The 22744-nt window shown below is 34.7% G+C and overlaps 1 protein-coding gene across 4 annotated transcripts in view; it reads left to right on the top strand.

The window, feature by feature from the left end:
• The window catches only part of LOC150097621 (metastasis-associated protein MTA3-like), a 474620-nt gene that overhangs the window by 228317 nt on the left and 223559 nt on the right, over positions 1 to 22744 (top strand). For all 4 annotated transcript variants that reach the window (XM_090407419.1, XM_090407418.1, XM_090407421.1 and 1 more), the window contains one exon: positions 4497 to 4685. In XM_090407419.1, the coding sequence (XP_090263545.1) occupies positions 4497 to 4685 (189 nt within the window). The remainder of the gene's footprint in view (positions 1 to 4496; positions 4686 to 22744) is intronic.

The following is a 22744-nucleotide window of genomic DNA, read 5'->3' as shown; positions in this document are numbered from 1 at the left end:
AAAAAATAGCCAAGATTCTAAAAAAGTACAACCTACACACAGCATATAAGCCCCACCGCAAACTTGCTACGCTTATCCGTTCTACTAAAGATCAGCTCCCTCCTCTCTCTCTCTCTCTCTCTCTCTGCCTGGAGTTTATAAAGTACCCAGTTCATGTAAGCTGGCGTACTTTGGACAGACAGGCAGATCAGCATCCATCCGCCTGGAGGAACACAAGTCTTACATCTGTAAACACAACTATGGTCAGTCAGGCTTGGCTGACCATGTCTTTGACACCACCCACAAGGTCTCTTGGAAGAAAACCACCATGCTCCACCACAGCAAATTCAAGAAATAGAGACTATTCTTAGAAGCAGCAGCAGCTCTCAAAAATCAATCAAATCTTAATAAATACGGTTGCATTAAGCTTCCGAAGATTTGGGAAACACTCATCACCAGAGGTCCCACCTTACATTTCAGGCCACCTACAACCGCCCTTAGAGGGTGCTCCACCTAGATAGGACTTTAGTGTCACCCACATGATTGGGCTTAGCATTGTATGATATTTGTGTTCATGTTACATTAGTTGTTTTTGTAATCCCCAAAAATGTACTAGTGACTAGGACAAAATATAGGAAGTATTAAACCTATGTTAATCCTTTCTGAGTGCTGTATACATTCCATTAAGCCTCCAACATGATATCTGGAATATAACTGTTACTAACTCTGTACAAATCTCAAATTTGCCTACCTCTTAAATACTGCATGTTTAGGATGGTGCATCTAAAACAGGGGTTCCCAACCTTTTTTGTTTCCTAGAGCACATTCTAAAATACCGACAGGGCGACGGGCACCATCTATTTTTTGAAGCAAATTTTTTTAATTCTTTTGTTAAATGAATACATACAAAGTTTACATTATAATCAAATGTTTTATTACTTAAAAGTTTACATTATAAAAAAATTTAAATATATATATGTAAGTTAGTGTGATCTTTGGCATTGCACTTCATTGGCCAGTGCTTCATAATTAGGAGAATATGATGATATTCCAGTTCTTAAACTGGAATGAACAACTTTGAATGTGCATCTACTTTACATTGTATGCGTTTAATAATCGTCATGTGTCATTAACGCATGCATCATATAGAATGCCATGAATTGTTGCTTGATTATTTCAAACTATACGGCACATGGTTGAACAGCGGCGGGCACACACAAATAGGTCAACAGGTGCCATGGTGCCCGCGGGCATAGGGTTGGGAACCCCTGATCCAAAACATCTTTAAAAAAATTCTGTGCTGTCCACTGGAGAGTGAATTGGTTGATTGATGACTTCTCTCTCTCTCTCTCTCTAACTCACTTCACCTTCTATCTCATAGATGCAGTGCTTCAGCTGCATATCTTTTCTAGAAGTAGTTCCATAGCCCCTTCTCCACTGAACTAACAAACATCATTCCTCCACTTTTGGTTGGCCTGTTGAAGCAAGAGCAGTTGCTATCTAACATCCCATTTCAATAAAGCTACAAATACACTGAACTGGTTCTCCTTTTCCTCTTTTATTCCATCTACCCCCATCCTCTGGAACATCTTTCCTCATGAGGTCTCCCCCCCCCTCATCTGTAACCTTTAACTCATGAAGAAAAATATCATTAGATTTCTTCTTTCTCACTTCTCATATTCACCCTAACATAGCACTGATGTATTATAGGTTTGTCTACCTTCATTCATGTATGACAGATATTTAAAAAAAAAAAGCTATTCCAGATGTGTTAGTTCCATAACATCTAGTGAATGTAAAGATCAAAATCACTTTCCACTTTTCTTTGAAATTAAATTGTTGTAGGATGTTTGTACTATAACTGTATGCTGCAAATTCAGCTAATATTCTAGTTTGTGAAGTGTGACTTTAGATGAAATCATGAAATTATGCTGTTTTCATCCATATTGTTACTCTGCCATAAACAAACAAAAGCATGACTAAGCTTGTGCGTATGCAAATCACCTTCCAAGCAGCCTTTTATATATATATATATATATTTTGCTCTTCTCCATTGGGGAAATGGGACTTGCTATAGTCCTTCCTCAGAGCCACAGAAGAAGAATATTATTATTATTACATGACACCTCCAAGGAGCCCAAAGACTCATTGAGGGAGAAAACCTGCTCTACAGCTCTCTCTCACCATCACTCAATCCACCAACAGCAAACTCTAATTATCATCATCATCTACATCAATGCCATCTACTGCCCACCACCACTGCTAGTATTTTCACAGATAATCACAAACATCCATGCCCACAGCAGGATTCGAACCTGCAACGTTTTGGCTGGAGAGCGGATACGCTAACCACTCAGCCAACTAGCTGGCATGGTGATATACCCTTTTGAATAAAAGGGTATATCACCATATATTTTATGTACCAATTAAATAGCTCTCAGTATCTCCACAAGGATTCAATATAAATTGAAAACATTTTTTATGATTTTGACCATAATGTATGGAATGTATTATGCATCATGGGATATGAAGGATAACTTGATAGGAAATTTACTGCTCTGTTTATAAGTAACTTAATTGTGAGGATACTGACATACAAGTTCATGTTTTCTTAATGTAGAGGAGGGCAGATATGGATGAAAACAAGAATACCTTTCTTTCCCTGTCATATTTAAAATATTTTACTGTTTTGTAGGTATTTGTAATTTAGAAATAACAGTTATTACAGATATTCTTTCTGGATTGTCTAAATAAATCTTAATTTTTATTACTATTTTGCCTATTTTTGTTTAGGAGTACCCCTTTTATGATATTATTGGTTTTTTTACTCAATTTTTAGAGCATTACTGATGATTTAAAGATATAGATATATGAAGAATATACGAAAGGAATAATTTTTGGACATACCTTTGTAGAATGTTTCTGATTGTCATCTGATTGAGTGGCATATGGCAATATTACTGAAGTATGACTGAAGGGGGGGGGGGTTGAAATGTGGAGATAGAGAGATGTGGAAGAATTGTGGGTAAGACACAAAGTATGTGAAATTTTTAACCCTGATTTTAAGGGTGGGTGGTGAATTCTTTGGGAAGAAGGTAAAAGATAAATTTTGGGGGTAAGGGGGAGGATAGAATATGATAGAACCCCCTAATCTTGTTTCATCATATTCTATCCTTTTCCTTTCTCCAAAAATTTCTGTCTTTCACCCTCTTCTTCCCAAAGAATTCACAGCCCACCCTTGAAACCCAGCTTTTAAATTTCACATAACTTGTATCTTATCTGCAATTCTCCCACATCTCTCTCTATCTTCACATTCCCCCCCCCCCTTTCCTTTCAATCATACTTCAGTTAATCCCTTTCCTTTCAATCATACTTAAGTAATATCGCCATACACCAAATGTTGCTCAATAAGATGACAACCAGGAACATCCTACAAAGATATATCCAGAATTATTCCTTCCTTATATTCTTCAATATATCTATATCTTTAAAACATCAGTAATGCTCTAAAAACTGAGTAAAAATCCAATGACATAAAAGGGATACTCCTAAGCAAAAATAGGTAAAATAGCTATAAAAATTATTACTATTACATGACATCTTCATGGAGGGCAAGAACTCATTGCAGGGGACCACTGTACAATGCTACTATCTGCTGTCTGCACCATCAAATATCCAGTATTTGTGTCTGTTAAGTGCATGGAGCCTGGTTGCCCTGTTTTACACAATGAAAAGTCCAGTTTTTCAGAAGAAAAAAGGGTTATCTCAATATATGAGACTGGCTAACTCACTCTCAGTTAGTTGAAATACCCATTTAAAGATTCTCTTCATCATGATGTGAATCGAATCTTGGTCTTTTCCTGCCAAAGACAATGCCCAATCTTGGTTCTTCTAACAGTGCTAAGTGCACTGTGGAGGGACCAAAAATTTTGAGATCAGTTGAATTTTAAAATATTGATTTACCAATTTACCAGGCAAAAAGCAAAGAGTTAACAAATCCATGACATGCATTGATTACATTATGATTGCCGTTTCATTAACCATTCAATTTCATTCGATATCTATCTATTTGTGAATATATATCCTTTTTCTTTCTTTTTTGGCTAGATACCGTTTCTGGATTTACCAAGCTGACATTTTCATGTCCATGTTACTGCTACAATCACTTAGTGCATAGATGAAATATCTATTCTCAAATCAAGATAATATTCTTTTTTTTTCTTCCTAAGCTAGATGCTGTTTAATTTTTATTTTCATGTTCATGTTACTGCTACAATCACTTAGTGCATAGATAAAATTATCTGTTTAAAAATACACAAATGAAGACAATACTTTCTGAAAGGATGAACAATTTTTTGCCTTGCTGTGCAATTATATTTTTATTGGCAATCAGCATAAATACTAAAGTGCTTGCAGGAGGAAGTGCATAAAAAATAAGCTTGTCACATTTCTATAAGTTAGCAAAATTTTTATTTTCGTAGTTTTGAAAATCTTATGATTTTTCATTTTAATTTCAGTTTAATGCTATGGACATTTTACATAAACACAACTATGATGTCACCAGTGCAATTTCAAGCCTAGTCCCACATGGTGGCCCAGTATTATGTAGGGACGAAATGGAAGAGTGGTCTGCATCAGAAGCTAATCTCTTTGAAGAAGCACTTGAAAAATACGGCAAAGATTTCAGTGATATTAGGCAAGACTTTGTGAGTAATTTTGCTATTAGTTTGAAATCTCGTTTTGGTATTTTTTATAGTGCCACAAATTTTTAATGAAGATTATTATTATATTTAGCTGGTTTTCAAATATTTGTCTTATATGCAAGTTTCCTTGCACTCTTTCTTCTGTATATGTGTTTATATTTATTTATTTATTTTTCAGTTGTGATTTTATGATTTTTTTTTTTTTTTCATTTTCATTATTTGACTAATTTTTGCATTCAGCTGTTTTTAATTCATTATATCCAAGCCTTCTTGCTCCCTTAATATGAAAAAGACATCCTTCTCTGTTATATTTCTTTTAATCCTTTATCCAAGTGTAAGCTTGGGTAAAGGATTAAAGCTTCATGATATTACAAAGATTATGAATGAAAATAGTTCATTCATAATCTTGGTTTGCTTACGCTTGGGTGAAAGATTAACACAAGAATATAAGTACTTTATACTTTGTGGGCGACCAAAAAAATATTTTACAATTATCTGCGATTAAGATCCAGAGTATTTTAATAATGTGGTGAACAATTTTACTAATTGTATATGTAAAATATATGACTTCTGCATTGAATCTAATCTTTGATGAGACCTCACCAAAGGTCTAATCAGTGATAGCTAGATAAGATAGCTAGTGAAAGGATGAGACCTCGACAATATCTTAGTTATTAAAAGTAATATATTGTATTTTTTATGTATGTATGCTATTTTGCATACATACATAAATCAGTGACTCAAATTCTTCAAACTCTTTCCATACCACTCTTTTATATTTTCCATCCACTCTTGCCTTGGCTGTCCTCTTCTATTTATACCATCCATTGTAACAAGCGTCATGGTTTGATCTTTCTGCTGTTGTCCATTCTGCAGATATGGCCAAACAAAGCAAACTTTGTTTGGACATATCTGTGGAATATTGGCTTTGAATTATTTTCTGCATTAGATTTTCTTTGCAGTTGTCTGTGTCTCATATAACTCTGAGTAGTATCTTGTCCATCTCTCTCTCCTCCTATTTCTTCTGTGTTCATCAAGCTTTCACGATTTTCATTATTTATTCTTCTATGTTTTGTACTCCATTTCTTATTTTTTATGATTCTGATAATTTTATAGACTTCTTGTTGTATATTTGTTGATATCCTCACACCATTCCTTTAGTTATTTTGATTTGTCTCCTAACCACCTTCCTCACTTCATTGCATTTTGTTCTATGCTGTTCGTCCATTTCTATCGAGATCTCTTTCTTAATCTTTAATTCTCCTTTTTCTTTTTTCTTTAATGTCTATTGTTGAGACCCACATTTCTTTGGCTTTTCTGTCTTTGGGAATGAAAAAACCACTTTGTTGTTTCTGTCCTCCAGTTCTTTTCTCTGTAATTTCCCTGCTCACTTACCTCATATATCCCTGACTGTGGATATTGTGTGTTCCCTTGTCTCTTGAATTTCAACTTAATATTGGTAATCACTAGCTATGATCCAATTCCATGTCTACTCCTTGAAATGTTTGACACTATCGATCTAGCCATCTCTTGCATATGGGTATCATATCTAGCATGTTCTTAGTTCTTTCATCTGGTGATTGCCATGTCCACTTCGTGCAGTCTTTTTGCTGGAATTGTGTGTTGCAAATTACCATGTTATGCTTCAGGGAAAATTCAAGCATTCTTTCTCCTCTTTCATTGTTTTCTCCATATATTTATTTGCCCATTATTCTTTCCCATCTTTCATTGTCCTTTCTAATCTTCACATTCCAACCTCCTTCAATAATTAGTATATCTTTCTTTGGTATTGATGTCAAGGTTATTTCCAAGTTGCTATAGAATAAATATTTCTTCAGTACTTTCTGAAGTGAGTATTTCCTCATACAATTATATAGCCTTGTCTAACTATTGAGTTAGACAAGGGGAATGGATTCACCATTATAGAATGCAATATAATAGTGTATATAATATACACTATTATAGAATGCAAGCAAATTACTCAAACACGACCTTCCCTTAGTTGTTTCTTTGTAAACCCATTTCTGTATGTGAGCATTACATTACTTTTCCAGAATCTTCACTACTACCACTCCAGAGATACTGATAAGTCGATAGTTGGATACATCAGTCTTTACACCACCATTGTGCAATGGAATTACCATACATTCTTTTCACTCTTCTGGAATCTTCCATGTTCTGAGACTCAAATTACATAATTTGGTCAAAAGAATAGTCATTTCAGCCGAACACTCTTTTAGCATTTGTGTTGATATCCCATCAGTCTCTATTCCTCATTGCAGAATTCTTATGCAGTTTATGCAACAGCTATGGTTCCTCCTCCTCATACACTTGAGTTTCTTTATCCAGTGAAGTGTTAGCAGTGAGCTCAATGTTACCTACACTAGGTTGATAGCATTTAGCAAAATGGCCACTCATTAGTTGAACAATCTCCTCTGCATCAGTCACCAGCATACATACCATTGCAGGTGACTGATGCAGAATTTGCATTCAGTAGAGTTATTTGCTCATGTTCATTTGCATTCAGTAGAGTTATTCCTTCATGTTTATTCTTTCATTTGCTTGCAGCATAATGATAGAATTCTTTTGGGTTGTCTTTATTGTGCAGAGCCAGTTTCTTTTCATATTAAGACTTAGCTTTCCATAGATTCAACAGTTATGAATCTTCTGGCCTGCTCCTTATAATTTTCATAACTGAGATCACCCTTATGCACACAATATTCCTTCCATTATCTTTTTGTTGTAAATCTCCTGCATAATTAGATTACACATTCATTTCACTCCTATCCTATTTATTCTTTGAACTCTAGGGATGCATTCTGATGTTGCATCATTTAAGTATTTTTAAAATCTTCCTATGCACTGTCAATGTACTCCTCAGGTAGTCATGATGTCCTGCTTTGTAGTTCAAGCTTGTAACCTTTTCTGAATGGAACACTTTTAAACTTGCTCACTTCTCAAGTGAGTACTACATGATCACTGTCACCAACCAGAGGCAGAATAGTTACATCTTTAACTAAATTCCCCTCTGACACTATAATCAGATCTTACATCTAACCTCAAGTTCCTTTTGTAACATGATGCTTGAGGAAGTTGTTTTGTAACAACTCATTAAATTCAGTTTCATTCTTCTCATGAGATTCCATAGGCATGTAATCAATGCACGAATAATAAATTCTCCCAATTATGTTACTTGTATCTTACCCATCTTCTTTATTTAGTAATGCATTTCATCTTCACTAGCAACTGATCCACTAGGTTTTTAACAACACCCCAGCTATGTATTTGATCTAGTTAGACGGAACCTCACACTAGATGGCATCAAACTCACTGCTACTGGTATTGCAGCCATAGGTCTCCACTCTAACGAGATTCAAGTCATCCAATGACATTATCACCTCTAACATGGTAGTTGTTATTGCAGCTCATTTCTTTCTATATACATGTATACTCCAGATGATGACCTTAATGTGAAGATCGAAACGTAGAGTGTTTATTTTGGTTTATATTTAACTAAAGTTTTACTCTAACATGGTAGTTGTTATTGCAGCTTGTTTCTTTGTATATACATGTATACTTTAGATGATGACCTTAATGTGAAGGTCGAAACGTCGAGAGTTTATTTTCTTTTATATTTAACTAAAGTTTTCCTCTAACATGGTAGTTGTTTCCATTTTCATGATGTATTCCGATCACTCTGTAAGCATGAAGGAACGGATAGAACAAATGAACTTTCTAAAACTCAGACATATAAGATTCTTCAAGAACCAAAAGAAATTGATTCTGACATTGCTTTTTTTTTTTTCTCCAGGCAAATACAATGTTTATGTGCTATAAATAATTATTACAACAGTTCCTTGTACACATTGGTAGCCATTTATTTTTTTGATGATAAAGGGAAAAAAAATTAGTACATCACTCATTTTCAGCTTTATTATAGAAAAAATATGAATTATCTGATACCATTACCTTTGTGTACCTTTTCATCTGATATAATCATCTTTTGGAAAAAAGGGAAGTTCTCTTTTGTCTTACTGTTAAGAATGGCTATTATTATATGCTGAAAAGATTAGAATTATATATTGTGTGCATTTAGAATCTCTAATATATGTAATTTAAAATTAGATGTATCTTGCATATTGTGAGGAACTACATGTTTCTTGCTTTTAGTAGTACCAGTTCTAAGAGACATCTGCAAATATGAGCTCATCTGGTTGAGTATTCTTCTGAATTTGTAGGATTATTACACTCGTAATGGAAATAAGGGATGCTTAAGGGTTAAAGCTGTATAACTGAGAGGAGACCTCTAGATAGCCTTTAAAGGAATGGAGAACTGACTTGGACTTTAGACCTAATGCCCAATCGTCACCTTCTTGTGCACCCTGTTAGGTATCTACCTGGATACTGAATGAACGAGGATTGGTTGGCAATCTGGAATTTTGCCAACCAATAAGAGTCTTACAGTGGCTGCACTGCATAGTTCAGAAAGCCTGGACAGAGGGACGAATTCCCGATGATTGGAGTAGAGCTCTCATAGTACCCATATATAAAAAGGGAAATAAAACTGCATGTGAGAATTACAGAGGTATTTCCCTACTGAGTGTTCCTGGCAAGATCTATGCAAGTATACTTGAGAAATGGTTGAGAAGAATTGTGGAAGAAAAGCTTGGTGAAGAACAAGTTGGATTCAGGCCAAATAGAGGCTGTCAGGATCAGATCTTCACTTTACGACAAATAGTCGAGAAAGCATGGGAATATAACAAATATCTGTATTTAAGTTTTGTCGATCTGGAAAAGGCATATGACAAGGTGCCAAGAGAGAAGCTATTCAATACGCTGCAGTTATATGGTGTCAATGGGACATTATATCAAGCAATACTTAGTCTTTATTTGAGTTGTAAGTCAGCAGTTAGAATTGAAGGAAGTACAGGAAGATGGTTTAATGTTAAATCTGGTGTGAGGCAAGGATGTACATTATCCCCTCTGTTATTCATTATCTATATGGATCGCATTATGAAGGAAAGTGGTATTAAACATGATATCGAAATTGGAGATTTTAATGTCAGCTCTTTGCTTTATGCGGATGATGTTATACTTCTAAATAAATCCGCTACAAGTCTGCAAGATTCTCTGACTAAATTGAATAGCTCTTGTAATAGATATGGTATGAAGGTCAGCAATAAAAAGACAAAGACAATGAAAATAGGCAGAATCATTGAAAATGTCAACTGTGTTGTGAATGGAGAACCTGTGGAACAAGTAAAACATTTCAGCTATTTAGGCACGATTTTTACTGAAGATGGTAAATTAAATATAGAAATAGACAACAGAATCAGCAAAGCTGGTATGGTGGGAAGTCAATTGAATAAATTCATATGGAATAAGAGAGAAATTAGTCGCAACACTAAATTAGCTGTATACAAAACAGTGTTCAAACCAGTTTTAACTTATGGATCTGAGAGCTGGGTCAGAAGTGAAACACTTGACCAAAGACTAGAGACAGTCCTGAGAAAGATTATAGGCGTGAACAGGTGGCATCAATGGCAGTATCATATTAAAAACGAGGATGTTAGGAAAGAACTTGACATTGTCAGCATCCAGGAATGCGTTAGCAGAGCTAATCTCAGGTGGTATGGTCACTTAAACAGAATGGGCGAGGAAAGATTAGCAAAAACAAGTGTTCTCTACTAGGATGGCAGGAAAATGACCGAGAGGAAGACCAAGATATAGGTGGATTGATACGGTACAAAGTGCGTTAGATGATAGAAATTTAAGATCTGATAATGTTGGAGTCTTGACGTAACAGACTGATTTGGAGGAAAATTGTAGATAGGAAATTAATAATGATGTAATTTTTTTCATGTAGTACTATCATATCCTGTACACCCCTTGAGGGTACATGGCAGGAATTTGATGATGATGATGAAAAAGCAACTTGCACAATGAAAAAGGAAAAGTTGGTCCTTGTTAAAGATCTAAATAGCAGAGTAGGAAATGATTGTCAAACATACAGAAATATTTTGGATAAATTTGGAGAAAAGAGCAAAACTAATAAGAATGGCAAATACTTGTTGGTATTTGTCATTGGTTGGAACCAGTTCAGTATATGAACTGGTTCCAACAAAAAATGTGCACAAATTCACATGGAGAGAAAAGGCAAGGAATAGGAAAAGTCTCATTGACTATGTTATTGTTAATAGTGATGTTTTTTTCACTGGTGCAGGACACTAGAGTGTATAGATTATCAAAACAAATGTTCTCCTCCAGGTTGACAGGAGAAAATCCCAGAGGAAGACCAAGGTGTATTGAAACAGTCAAAAATGCTTTAGATGACAAAAATATAAGTTCTGATAATATTGGAGTATTGAAAGATGGGATTGATTTGGAGGAAAATTGTTGATAGGAAGTTAGTAATGATGTAAGTTTTTCATGTAGCACTATCATAATATCCTGTACACCCCTTGAGGGTAGATATCAGGAATATGATTATGATGTAATGGAAATAATTGATCGTTTGCTTCTTATATATGTGATTTCTACTCTATGGTTGATGTTCACACTGCCATCCATATTTTTGTGCACGTCAAAGCATGTCACTAGCAGGAGGCAAAGTTTCTTAGTTTATGCACTCACTTAATAAACTAACATAGAAGGTTATTTTTTTCAATAATAAATAATAATCATAAAAATAATACAATAAAAAGTAATAAAAATGACACTTGGAATATATATTAATAAGCTTGAAATGGCCAACTATACCGCCTACCAGCAAAACTTTATGCTGTATATATAAGTATAATGTATATATGTATATATACTTATTAATATTATAAGGATTTTCAGAATATTAATATATAAAGTTTATATAAGGGGTGTTTAAGGGTCAAAGCTATATAACTGAGAGGAGACCTCCTCATAGCTTTCAGAGACAGAGAACCGACCAGAGCTTCTGAACCTAATGTCCAATCCTCACCTTTTCGTGGTGCACCCTGTTAGGTATTTACCTGGATACCGAATGGACGAAGATGGGCTGGCAATTTGGGATTTAGCCAAACAAATTGTATTCTTATTGGCTTAAACCAAAATTTCAAATGATGGTACAACATGACAGAATTTCATGCCGGCTGGGGCGTCGCCCGGTTAAACAAGGCCCCCATTGTTTTTGCCAGGGAACCAGCGCAAACAGCAAAAAATCAGCTACTGCAAGAAATCTGAAAACACACCTCAACTTAACATCAGCAGAGTTAAAGATATGCACTATCAACATAAGAAGCCTGAATGGCAAAGAAATGGAGTTAGTTGAGGAATTGGATAAGGTACCAGATCGACATAATAGGGGTGACTGAAACAAAAAAGTCAAAAACTGGTGAGATTTTACTAAGCAATAAATACAAAATGTTATATTCAGGCAACGACAATCAACGAAAAGGAGTAGCCATAATATTCAATACTAAATACAAAGCTAATCTTCTTGAATGGTAGGCAGTCTCAAGTAGAGTGATGTGGGCAAATATGAGAATGGGGAACTGGACAATGAGACTTATTTGTGCCTATGGTCCCACAGAAGGCTCTACTAAGGTAGAAGTGGAGGAATTTTTTGAGGCTTTAGAAAAAGCAACTGACACAATGAAAAAGGTAAAGTTGGTCCTTGTTTGGGATCTAAATAGCAGAGTAGGAAATGATTGGGAGACATACAAAAATATTTTGGGAAAATTTGGAGAAAAGAGCAAAGCTAATAATAATGGCAAATATCTGTTGGATTTCTGCTCAGGACATGGACTGGTTATTACTAACACCATGTTCCAACATAAAAATGTGCACAAATTCACATGGAGAGAAGAGGCTGGGAATAAGAAAAGTCTCATTGACTATGTTATTGTTGATAGTGATGTTTTCTCCCTGGTGCAGGACACCACAGTGTACAGAGGATTTGAAATTGGAAGTGATCACTATTTAGTCTTGAGCAGGATAAAATTGAATTTAATATTGAAAAGAATAACATGTAAGAAAGTTTTAAAGCGAATAAAAGTTGAGTAGCTCTCAGATTTGAACTGTAGACTAAAATACAGAAAGATTATTGAAAAGAAAATGAAAGACTTTGAGAACAGGAATCAAACCTTGGAGATTCAGTGGCAAACTCTGAAGAAAACATTGATTGATTCTGCCAGAGAGGCATGTGGTGAGGTTGTGTGCAAGGATAAAAAAATCAGAACTCCCTGGTGGACACAGCAAGTTAAAGAGGCAGTGAAGGAAAAGAAGAAAGCATATCAAAAGTTCCTGGCAAATAAGTCAGCTTTTACTCTTACAGAATACAGAGACAAATGTAAAAAAGCTAAACAGTGTGTGAAACTAGATAAACAAAAGTCATGGGAGGGCTTTGGCAAGAATATAGAAAATAAATATCAAGAAGGTGGCAAAATATTCTTGAAGTTGTTGAAGCTTAGGAATGGAGGAAAGAGTGCTGTAAAAGAAGTTAGAGATGATAAAGGTGACATGAAAACAGGAGAAAAAGATATCCTTGAAGTATGGAGTAATTACTTTGAAAAACTGCTAAATGAAACAAGCAGTGATGACAGCACAGTGATAAAAAACACTGACCAGGCATGCAGTCAAGAATACATATCTATACTTGAAGTAGAAAAAGCCATCAAGGATTGAAATGTGGAAAGGCAGCAGGAGTAGATGATATTCGACCAGAAAAGCTGAAGTATGGTGGTATAAAAGTCTTACAGTGGCTGCACTGCATAGTTCAGAAAGCCTGGACAGAGGGACGAATTCCCGATGATTGGAGTAGAGCTCTCATAGTACCCATATATAAAAAGGGAAATAAAACTGAATGTGAGAATTACAGAGGTATTTCCCTACTGAGTGTTCCTGGCAAGATCTATGCGAGTATACTTGAGAAACGGTTGAGAAGAATTGTGAAAGAAAAGCTTGGTGAAGAACAAGCTGGATTCAGGCCAAATAGAGGCTGTCGGGATCAGATCTTCACTTTACGACAAATAGTCGTAAAGCATGGGAATACAACAAAGATCTGTATTTAAGTTTTGTCGATTTGGAAAAGGCATATGACAAGGTGCCAAGAGAGAAGCTATTCAATACGCTGCAGTTATATGGTGTCAATGGGGCATTATATCAAGCAATACTTAGTCTTTATTTGAGTTGTAAGTCAGCAGTTAGAATTGAAGGAAGTACAGGAAGATGGTTTAATGTTAAATCTGGTGTGAGGCAAGGATGTACATTATCCCCTCTGTTATTCATTATCTATATGGATCACATTATGAAGGAAAGTGGTATTAAACATGATATCAAAATTGAGATGTTAATCTCAGCTCTTTACTTTATGCAGATGATGTTATACTTTTGAATAAATTCAGTAAAAGTCTGCAAGATTCAGTGGCTAATTTGAATATCTGTTGTAATAGATATGTTATGAATGTTGGCATTAAAAAGACAAAGACAATGAAAAAATCAGAAACATTGAAAATATCAACAGCACAGTGAATGGAAAACTTATATAACAAGTAAAACATTTCAGCTACTTGGGCACAATTTTTAGTGCAGATGGTAAGTTAAATATGGAAATGGACAATAGAATCAACAAAGCTGGTATGGTAGGAAGTTAACTGAATAAATTTATATAGAATAAGAGAGAAATTAGCAAAAGCACTAAATTAGCTCAATCCAAGACACTGTTTAAACCAATTCTTAACTTATGGATCTGAGAGCTGGGTTAGAAATAAAACACTTGACCAAAGACTAGAGACTGCATATAAGAGAGTCTAAGAAGGATTAGGGACATGAACAGATGGCAGCAATGGCAATATCATATTGAAAACAAGGATATTAGGAAAGAACTTGATATTGTGAGCATCCAGGAATGCATTAGCAGTGATAATCTCAGTTGGTATGGTCACTTGAGCAGAATGGGAGACGAAAGATTAGCAAAAACAACTGTTCTCTGCTAGGTTGGCAGGAAAATGACCCACAGGAAGACCAAGATATAGGTGGATTGATACAGTAAAAAGTGCCTTAGAAGTCAGAAATATAAGACCTGATAATATTGGGGTCTTGACATTTATCAGACTGATTTGGGTTAAAATTGTACATAGGAAGTTAGTAATGATGTAAATTTTCCATGTGGTACTATTATATCCTCTACATCCCTTGCGGGTATATATCAGGAATTCGATGATGATGATGAAAATTTATATACAGGTGACCTCAGTTTTATGCTGGAGATGCATTCCAAGAAATCTGTGTGAAGTGGATTTTGTGTTAAACAGGGAATGCCTTTTTTTCCATGTTTTTTAACTGTTTTTATTTATTGATCGTTGTTTTCTTTTCTCATATTAACACATTCATGTTGGAGTGATCAACACTCTCTTTCTGTCAACCCAACTATTTGCCATGGCAAGACAAAACACTGTTTCCTGCAGTAATTTCATGCTTTTATTTGGGCAGAAATGCTGAATATTGTGATAATTCATTGAATGTAACGAAATCTGCTTATAAGGTGGGGGGGGGTTCTGTGTTTGTTTAAGGATTTATTTGGATTATTAGAAAACAATAATTAAGTAGTATGCTATATTTGGTTTGCATATTTGAATTATTAAAGGTGTAAATGTGTGAACTATCATAGAGTGGCTTAGGTCTCGATGATTCATAATAATATTAGCCGGGCTGGTTGGACAAGTGGTTAACATATCCACTCTCCAGCCAAAAGGCTGTGGATTTAAATCCTGCTGTGCGCATTGATGTTTATGATTGTCTGTGAAAATACGAGTGGTGTGTGTGGGGGTTGGGATGGCGTTGGTAGTTGGTCAGTTGAGTGGTGGAGAAAACAATAATTAACTTTAGACTCCTTGGAGGTGTCACGTAATAATAATAATGTGTTATGGTATATAAAACACCAAGAGAGGGGAAAAAAAAAATATATATATATATATATATATATTCACTTAAACATTAATATTTACTGGTTTTCTAATTAGCGTCATTATCAGAGCACAATTATAACTGTGATAGGCACACAACACTAAAGTATGTAATTGAGGAAAACAATTTAAATTGTAACTGGCAATGAACTAATGTCCTTACATGGTGCTGTCTATTGGTCAGATAACCACAAAGTTCATTTATCGAATTCAAGCTATCACCTCTTAAAATGGTAGCCTCCTAGATCTTTAATAAATTATTGTAAGTATGGTTGCATTAATTTACAAGATAGGGTTGTCTGACCCCTCCCCTATGAACTGTGTCTGGCTTGAGAGGCCCTGCTGGTAGCAATGCTACTGCCAGCATAGCTCACAGGAACATTGGAATAATTGCATCCTTAGCGATTATATTTACAGTCAGTATTAGTGTATAATCGCTAATATAATTAGCGATTATATTACAGTCAGTAAAGTCATCCTGCATTAATGAACATAAGGGACCTACACCAATAAAATCAACTTCAGTTGTGTAATAAACTTGCAATGCTTTGACCACCTTTGTGCTTAATCATATTCAGTTTCATCTTGAGCTCAGTCTTATTATATTTGCGTGGGTGTACTGCTAATATCACTTGGTCTTATACTTGCCATTAATTAATAAATCACAGTAAAATAAAATAAAAATACCATAGCTATCCATGCAATGGATAGCTACAGTATTCTTTTATTTTTATGGATTGGATGACTATTTGTCGGACGCATCCTTTAGCATTTATAAGGTATGTTCCTTTTCACTTTATCAAGGGCTTAAAACAATCAGCTGATTATCTTTTACAACATAAAATGATGCTTATGTGGTCCGTATATATTTGTTCTTCATAAACAGTGATGATAATGAAAATCTCAGTGTATATGTCTGTCAATCACTTTGGAGTTCAGAGCCATTTTGATTGCAACTAACATTCTCTAACAGGCATTCGTTTTGCATTCTGACTTGCATCAATCCATAACTCCTGGTTGATGTCAGTATAATAACAATAATACTTCCATATGAATTTTGTTTGCTTAAACTTGGATAAACGATAAACCAACAATATAATTTCTTGGCATCTTTAATTTGTATTTAGTTGAAAACAATAATAATAAAAAAAAAAGCACAGAGTAAGAGACCTCCATCCCAAGAGATGAGTATTATTATTTTATTTTATTTACTTTTTTTTTGCCATGTAAAAATGAGTCTATATGCAAAAAATATACTGAAATGATTTTGGAATATTAATAATGCTATAATAAAAACAAATAACAAGAAAATGTTTTATACTCTTATCATCTATAATTAATACCATATTATTGCTGCTGTAAACTACATAAGGCCTTATTAAATCTACTAAATAAAAGTTTGAAACCAGAACAGCTCCAGATGGCTGGAAGAAGTCCATTATATTGCCTGGTTTGAACAAACATGAATAAATCATGATGTTCTAATTATAAAGCAATAAGTCCCAAACTCTAGATATAGAATATATGCAGCAGAATATGTACAAAAAATGAAAAACAAAAGTGATTTAGAAAGGATTGCTCATGTATTTTTTCAGTCTTCACTTTAAAATAACTGATTAAAAAACAAAGGGAAAGTCACTTTTTACTCATATTCTATTCATAGATTATGCAGACTTTTATGGCAGCAACAAACATGAAGATAAACTTCTGCATTGGAAGACAGTTTCAAGTAGAGTGATGTGGGGACACTTCAAAATGGGGAAATGGACAATGAAATTTATTTGTGCCAGGCATATAAGAATGTTTTGGAAGGATTTGGAGTAAAGGGCAAAACTAACAATAATGGTAAGTTTTGCTAGATTTGATTTCTGCTCAGAACACTGACTACTCATTACTAACACCATGTTTGAACATGAAGAAGACACAAGGCATAAGAAAAGCTTCATTGAACTACAGTGATATCTTCATGCTGGTTCAAGCAGGATATAAATGGATAATTACATTGAAAACAAGAGTATGTAAGAAAGTTTTAAAAAGAATTAAAGTTAAGCAGCTTCTACAGGTCAACTGACTCAAACAAAAACAAAAATTATTGAAGAAAGAATGAAACAGTTCAAAAACAAGAACCAGACCTTGGAGTCTCAGTGGCAAACTCTGAAGAAAACTCTGATCCAGTTAGGAAGGCATGTGGTGAAGTTGTCTGCATGGGTAGAAAAATAAAGAACGTCATGAAGTTGAAGATTCAGTCCTGGAAAAGAAGAAAGCATACCGAATGTGACTAGCAAACAAGTTGGCTTTTAAATCTAGATCTAATGGAATAGGGTGGTAAATCACATGCTTAAGTACTGAGTGGGACACATGTTGGAGGCTTAATAGAGTAAAACAGCACTGAGAAAGGATTAAAAGTTCTATTTAATTCTTCCAATATTTCATCTTAGTCACAGAGACATCTTCATGGGAGTACAATATAGAACTTAATAACATCCACACAACACAAAACTGATGATTGATTAGTGTCCTAACTAGGTGGAGTACCTTCTATGGGATTCTTCTTGGAGGCCTCGGTTCTTAAACGCTGGTGTCTTAAACATTAATGCTTTCCATTGAGAATTTTTTCCATTTATACGGGTTGGGCTGATTTCTGAGGATGGCAGATTCTAAAAACAGTCTTTTCTTCTAAACTTGGATGTTTAATCCTTATACCTTTAGTTTCTTGTTTCTGTATATTGTGTGTATGTGTTATTCTGGCTGGTTGTGATAAGAAAATCTTGAATTTCCAGCGGAGTGGGAACTCTGCTATTCTCATATACTATCTAACTCACTTTCAGATGATAAGTCCTGATATAAGTTCTTTACATCCTAAACATGACTCAAACCACAGTCTTTCCAACCAAAAGACAATATGTTGAAACTAGCTGAGCTACAGAGGCTCAACTTTTTCTTTTTTATGGTGCTCCTATCTGCGAAAGGTTAATTGAAATATATAGTACATTTCATATCGTGGGAGGTCTTGGGATGTTTTTTTTTTCTATTTTTATTAAATTTATACATTATTTTTGTATTTTTCATTAATTTTTTACATAGTCTGGAAACCTTGCTCAAGAAACCAAACATGGAACTTTTGAAGTGACTTCAGGCCTCCAGTAAGCGAGGCAGTGGTCTCACACTGGGTGACTACATTCATCTTCCACTTAAATACAGTCACAAACATCCATGCCCACAGCAGATAGAACCCACAGCCTGTTGGTTGGAGAGTGAGTGTGCTAACTACTCGGCTAATGGTACAGTTAATATTATTATGTAAATATTTAAAATCATAATATTAATTGCTAATTGAATTTATTGATTAATAATTAATAATAAATTAATCTGTTACTGATTCCTTTCAACGTATTCAACATGTACAGCATTTTTTTCTAATTTTCAATTATATTTATATTTTTAAAATGTGTTATTAGCTAGCTACCTGGTATGTTAGTAGTCCAAGATTTTGTACAGTGATATACAATTTTTTTTAAAAATTTTTTTGCCAGTGTGGTAAATTACCTGTCAAAACTTCAATAAGTAGTGGTTTAACATCTTTCTGTACTGTTACAGCCGTGCACACAAGCAGTCATTTTTGCTTGCAATGAATTAAATTATTTATAATAACTCATGGTCAGAAAAACAGCGGTTGGACTCTAGTGATTAAAACCAGCTTTTTCTGTCTTCAAATTATTATGGTGCCATTAATACATCTAGGAAATAATTCAACTAATATGAAGATAGTAAGTTTTGTTAGTTTTAAATATGTAATATCTAAATTTCCTGAAATAACTGCCTGTGAATTCCATGAGTTTCAAACAGCACATTTGTAATGCATTACGAGACATACATCACAATATGTATACACAATATACATCACAGTACTCTGTATACCAATAATTGTCCAGATATCCCTGTTGTTTGAAATTATGGAACATTCCAGATTTTAATACCATAAAAACCGGTGTACAGATAGTAGAAAGCAGTATTTCATTGTAGCAGTTGAATGCGGGTGGTGTGGCAACATGACGTGAACTCAGTGACTTCAAGAGAAGTGTCATTGTGGGCTGTCACATTGGTGACACGTCCATAACGTGCCATTGCTGCTCAACTGGAGACATTTTGGCATCACTAGTGAAGGAAAACACCCAGGGCAGCTGCCGAAAAATACTGACATGGGTGTTAAAATGGGAGGCATGCAGAAACTGGCTACAATCAGCATAGACTATCCGTGATGAGTTCCAGAGCACCAGTAACACCATGGTGAGCACTAATACTGTACGGGGAAAAAACTCCATTTACTGAGTTTCCACAGAAGAGCAGTGGTACACAAGCCAAACATAACGACGAACAAGGCAGCCCATCTGGCCTGATGCAAAAAGCATATGAACTGGACATTTGAAAGAGTTTAATTACAAGACAGTCTCAGCTATGGAATTCTTTAAATACAAGTGTCTCCTCTTTCTCTCTCTCTTTCTCCCCCCCCCCCTACACACACATACTCTAGTGTAAGCATAATGTTAGTGTGGTTATTTAAATCCATTTTTATGAAATGGAAAAAATTAACATTTTTTTTTGCACAGTGCAGAACAGCTACCACATTATATAGTATTTTTAATGAATTTATTGTTGTACTGCATTATTCTATTCTCCTGCTGTTCTATATTATACATCTTCTTTTGCTTTCTTAAATTTTGGGAATGGAATTATGTCTGTGGTGTATTGTTAAGGCAATAAGTGTTTGGTTAAGTATCCTATCACAGAGGACACAACTAAACTTGAAGTTATAAACTAGAGGAGTTAACATTGTCAGATTTGATATATACATTTGTTATTGTAATGTAAAATATTGTAAGAATAAAATTGATTAAGCAGGGCTTATTTTAAAAACCTTGACTAATAATTTTTATGATAAAAGAAAGAGGTACATGAACCTTTATGATATGGAAATTCTATTGCATTATAAGGAATTTATTTCTCCCTTTCATTAGAAATGAGAGCTCAAACCAGAATAGCTATGCAAAAAAAGAGCTCATCGTACAGAATGGTAGTACTACATCTTGTATGCAATCGAAGCCATAAGGTTTTATACTAAAGTTAGTGAACATCTTCCTCTTTTTTGTAACTTAAAATTCCATTAAGAGTTTATTTGTATGTTCCTACAGCTCTGTCCTAACTAAAATCTTGTGAATATTATCTAATTGGTGCAAGCTAGGAACTGCTGCTCACGCCTATTAAAATAATTTTATTAATAAGTAACCATATGCTTTAAAAAATAATTTTAATGGAACATGCATACTGGACATATTTAAAAAAACCTTCACGGCTTGCACATGTAACAAAAATATATAAAATTTTATTCAAAAACTCCAATATATTTCATCCAATGTTGTGATATGGTCACTTAAACAGAATGAGAGAGGAAAGATTAGCAAAACAAGTGTCTCCCATTTAAGATTATTCTCGTATTTAGTGTTGAATACCATAGCTACCCCTTTTCCCTGATTGTTATGTCTGAAGCTTTCACCTACACTCTTGTATCCCGAACCAGTGCAAAGACCCCCTTGGACATTGGACCCCTGATGTGAGACAGGCTGTTGAGTGAAATGAGTCATTAAGCAAACAGAAGCAGCTGAAGCACGTTCAAAGGAACAATCGTAAAACGTTGCATATATGAAAAATAATTTAAAACAATTACTAATTAAAAAAAATTATGAACCATTAATAGTGATCACTACCAAGAAGTTAGAGATTGGCATGCGGTCTGAACAATTGATGTTCAGACTATTTTGTAATGTTACATTTCAAAGAAAAGATGATCAAATTTACACTTGCTGGAATGAAAAACTTTTGTCTGGTTCCAAAGAACTTTATGCATAGTGTCAATAGCATTAGAAGCAAAACAAGAATTGTCCACTTCCAAAAATATAATATAATCTTGATGTTCTTTGACTCTAATCAAGGCAGATTGGCCAGTCTGTCCTAAATAGCAAAGATCACATGAGAAGGGTACCTGATAGACAGCTGGCAAGGATAGAGATGGTAATGTATCCTTTGTACATGGCAAAAAAAGAACAGTCTCCAAGCTGTTTGAAGGAAGTGTATACAGTGAATTTGCAAAGGATCTGTGCTGTTTGTTTGGAGCTTCCTTTAAGGTAGGATATTAAAAATTTTTCACATCAGATTGTAGTCTGGTAGAAGGATGATACTTATCAATAATATTTTGAATGGTGTTTTGTTGTATCTATACACATAAGATTTGAGAATCAGAAGAGCAGATCATTATGAGCTCTATGTAAAAGACTCTTGATAAAGTATGTCAATAAATTTCATAGTGTTTCCCATACCATGGGAAATATGATTTATTTTATATATATATATATATATATATATCTGTGGGGTTAGCCTAGCTGCTGTGTGCTTCGCAACCATATGCCTGGGGAAGGAGCATCCTAGGTTCGATTTCCATCGGAGACGTGGGAGCTGAAGGATCTTTCTCAGCCATAGCAAAGTTAGCCATTCTTGGGAGTGGACAGTAGCCCCCCCCCCCAGTTTATCCTGAGGTTTTTCATCCCACAAACAGGCAAACTGGATACAGCCATAGGCTATAGTACAGCAAGAAAAGCAACGGGGAAACCACCTTGCTCGTATTCACTACCCTAGTATGGTAGCATTGCTGCCCCTAACATCCGTATGGATGAAAGGAAACTAATCATCACCATATATATATATATATATATATATATATATATATATATATATATCTACTCAGGACATGGACTGATTATTACTAACACCATAATCCAACATAAAAATATATGCACAAATTCACATGGCAAGAGGACACAAGGAATAAGAAAAGTCTCGTTGACTATGTTATTGTTGATAGTGATGTTTTCTTTCTGGTGCAAGACACTAGAGTGTACAAATCCTGTGTACATTTTTGAAATTGGAAGTGATCATCATTTAGTCTTGAGCAGGATAAAATTGAATTTCATATTAAAATGAAGAAATTGTAAGGAAGTTTTAAAGCGAATAAAAGTTGAGCAGCTCTCAGATGTGAACTGTAGACTGAAATAGACAAACATTATTCAAGAAAAA

The sequence above is a fragment of the Typopeltis vanoorti genome, chromosome 17, assembly GCF_054136105.1.
Source record: "Typopeltis vanoorti isolate ZY-2024b chromosome 17, IOZ_Tvanoo_1.0, whole genome shotgun sequence".
In the NCBI taxonomy this organism is placed as follows: Eukaryota; Metazoa; Arthropoda; class Arachnida; order Uropygi; family Thelyphonidae; genus Typopeltis; species Typopeltis vanoorti.
This window is presented reverse-complemented; position numbering and strand designations above follow the sequence as displayed.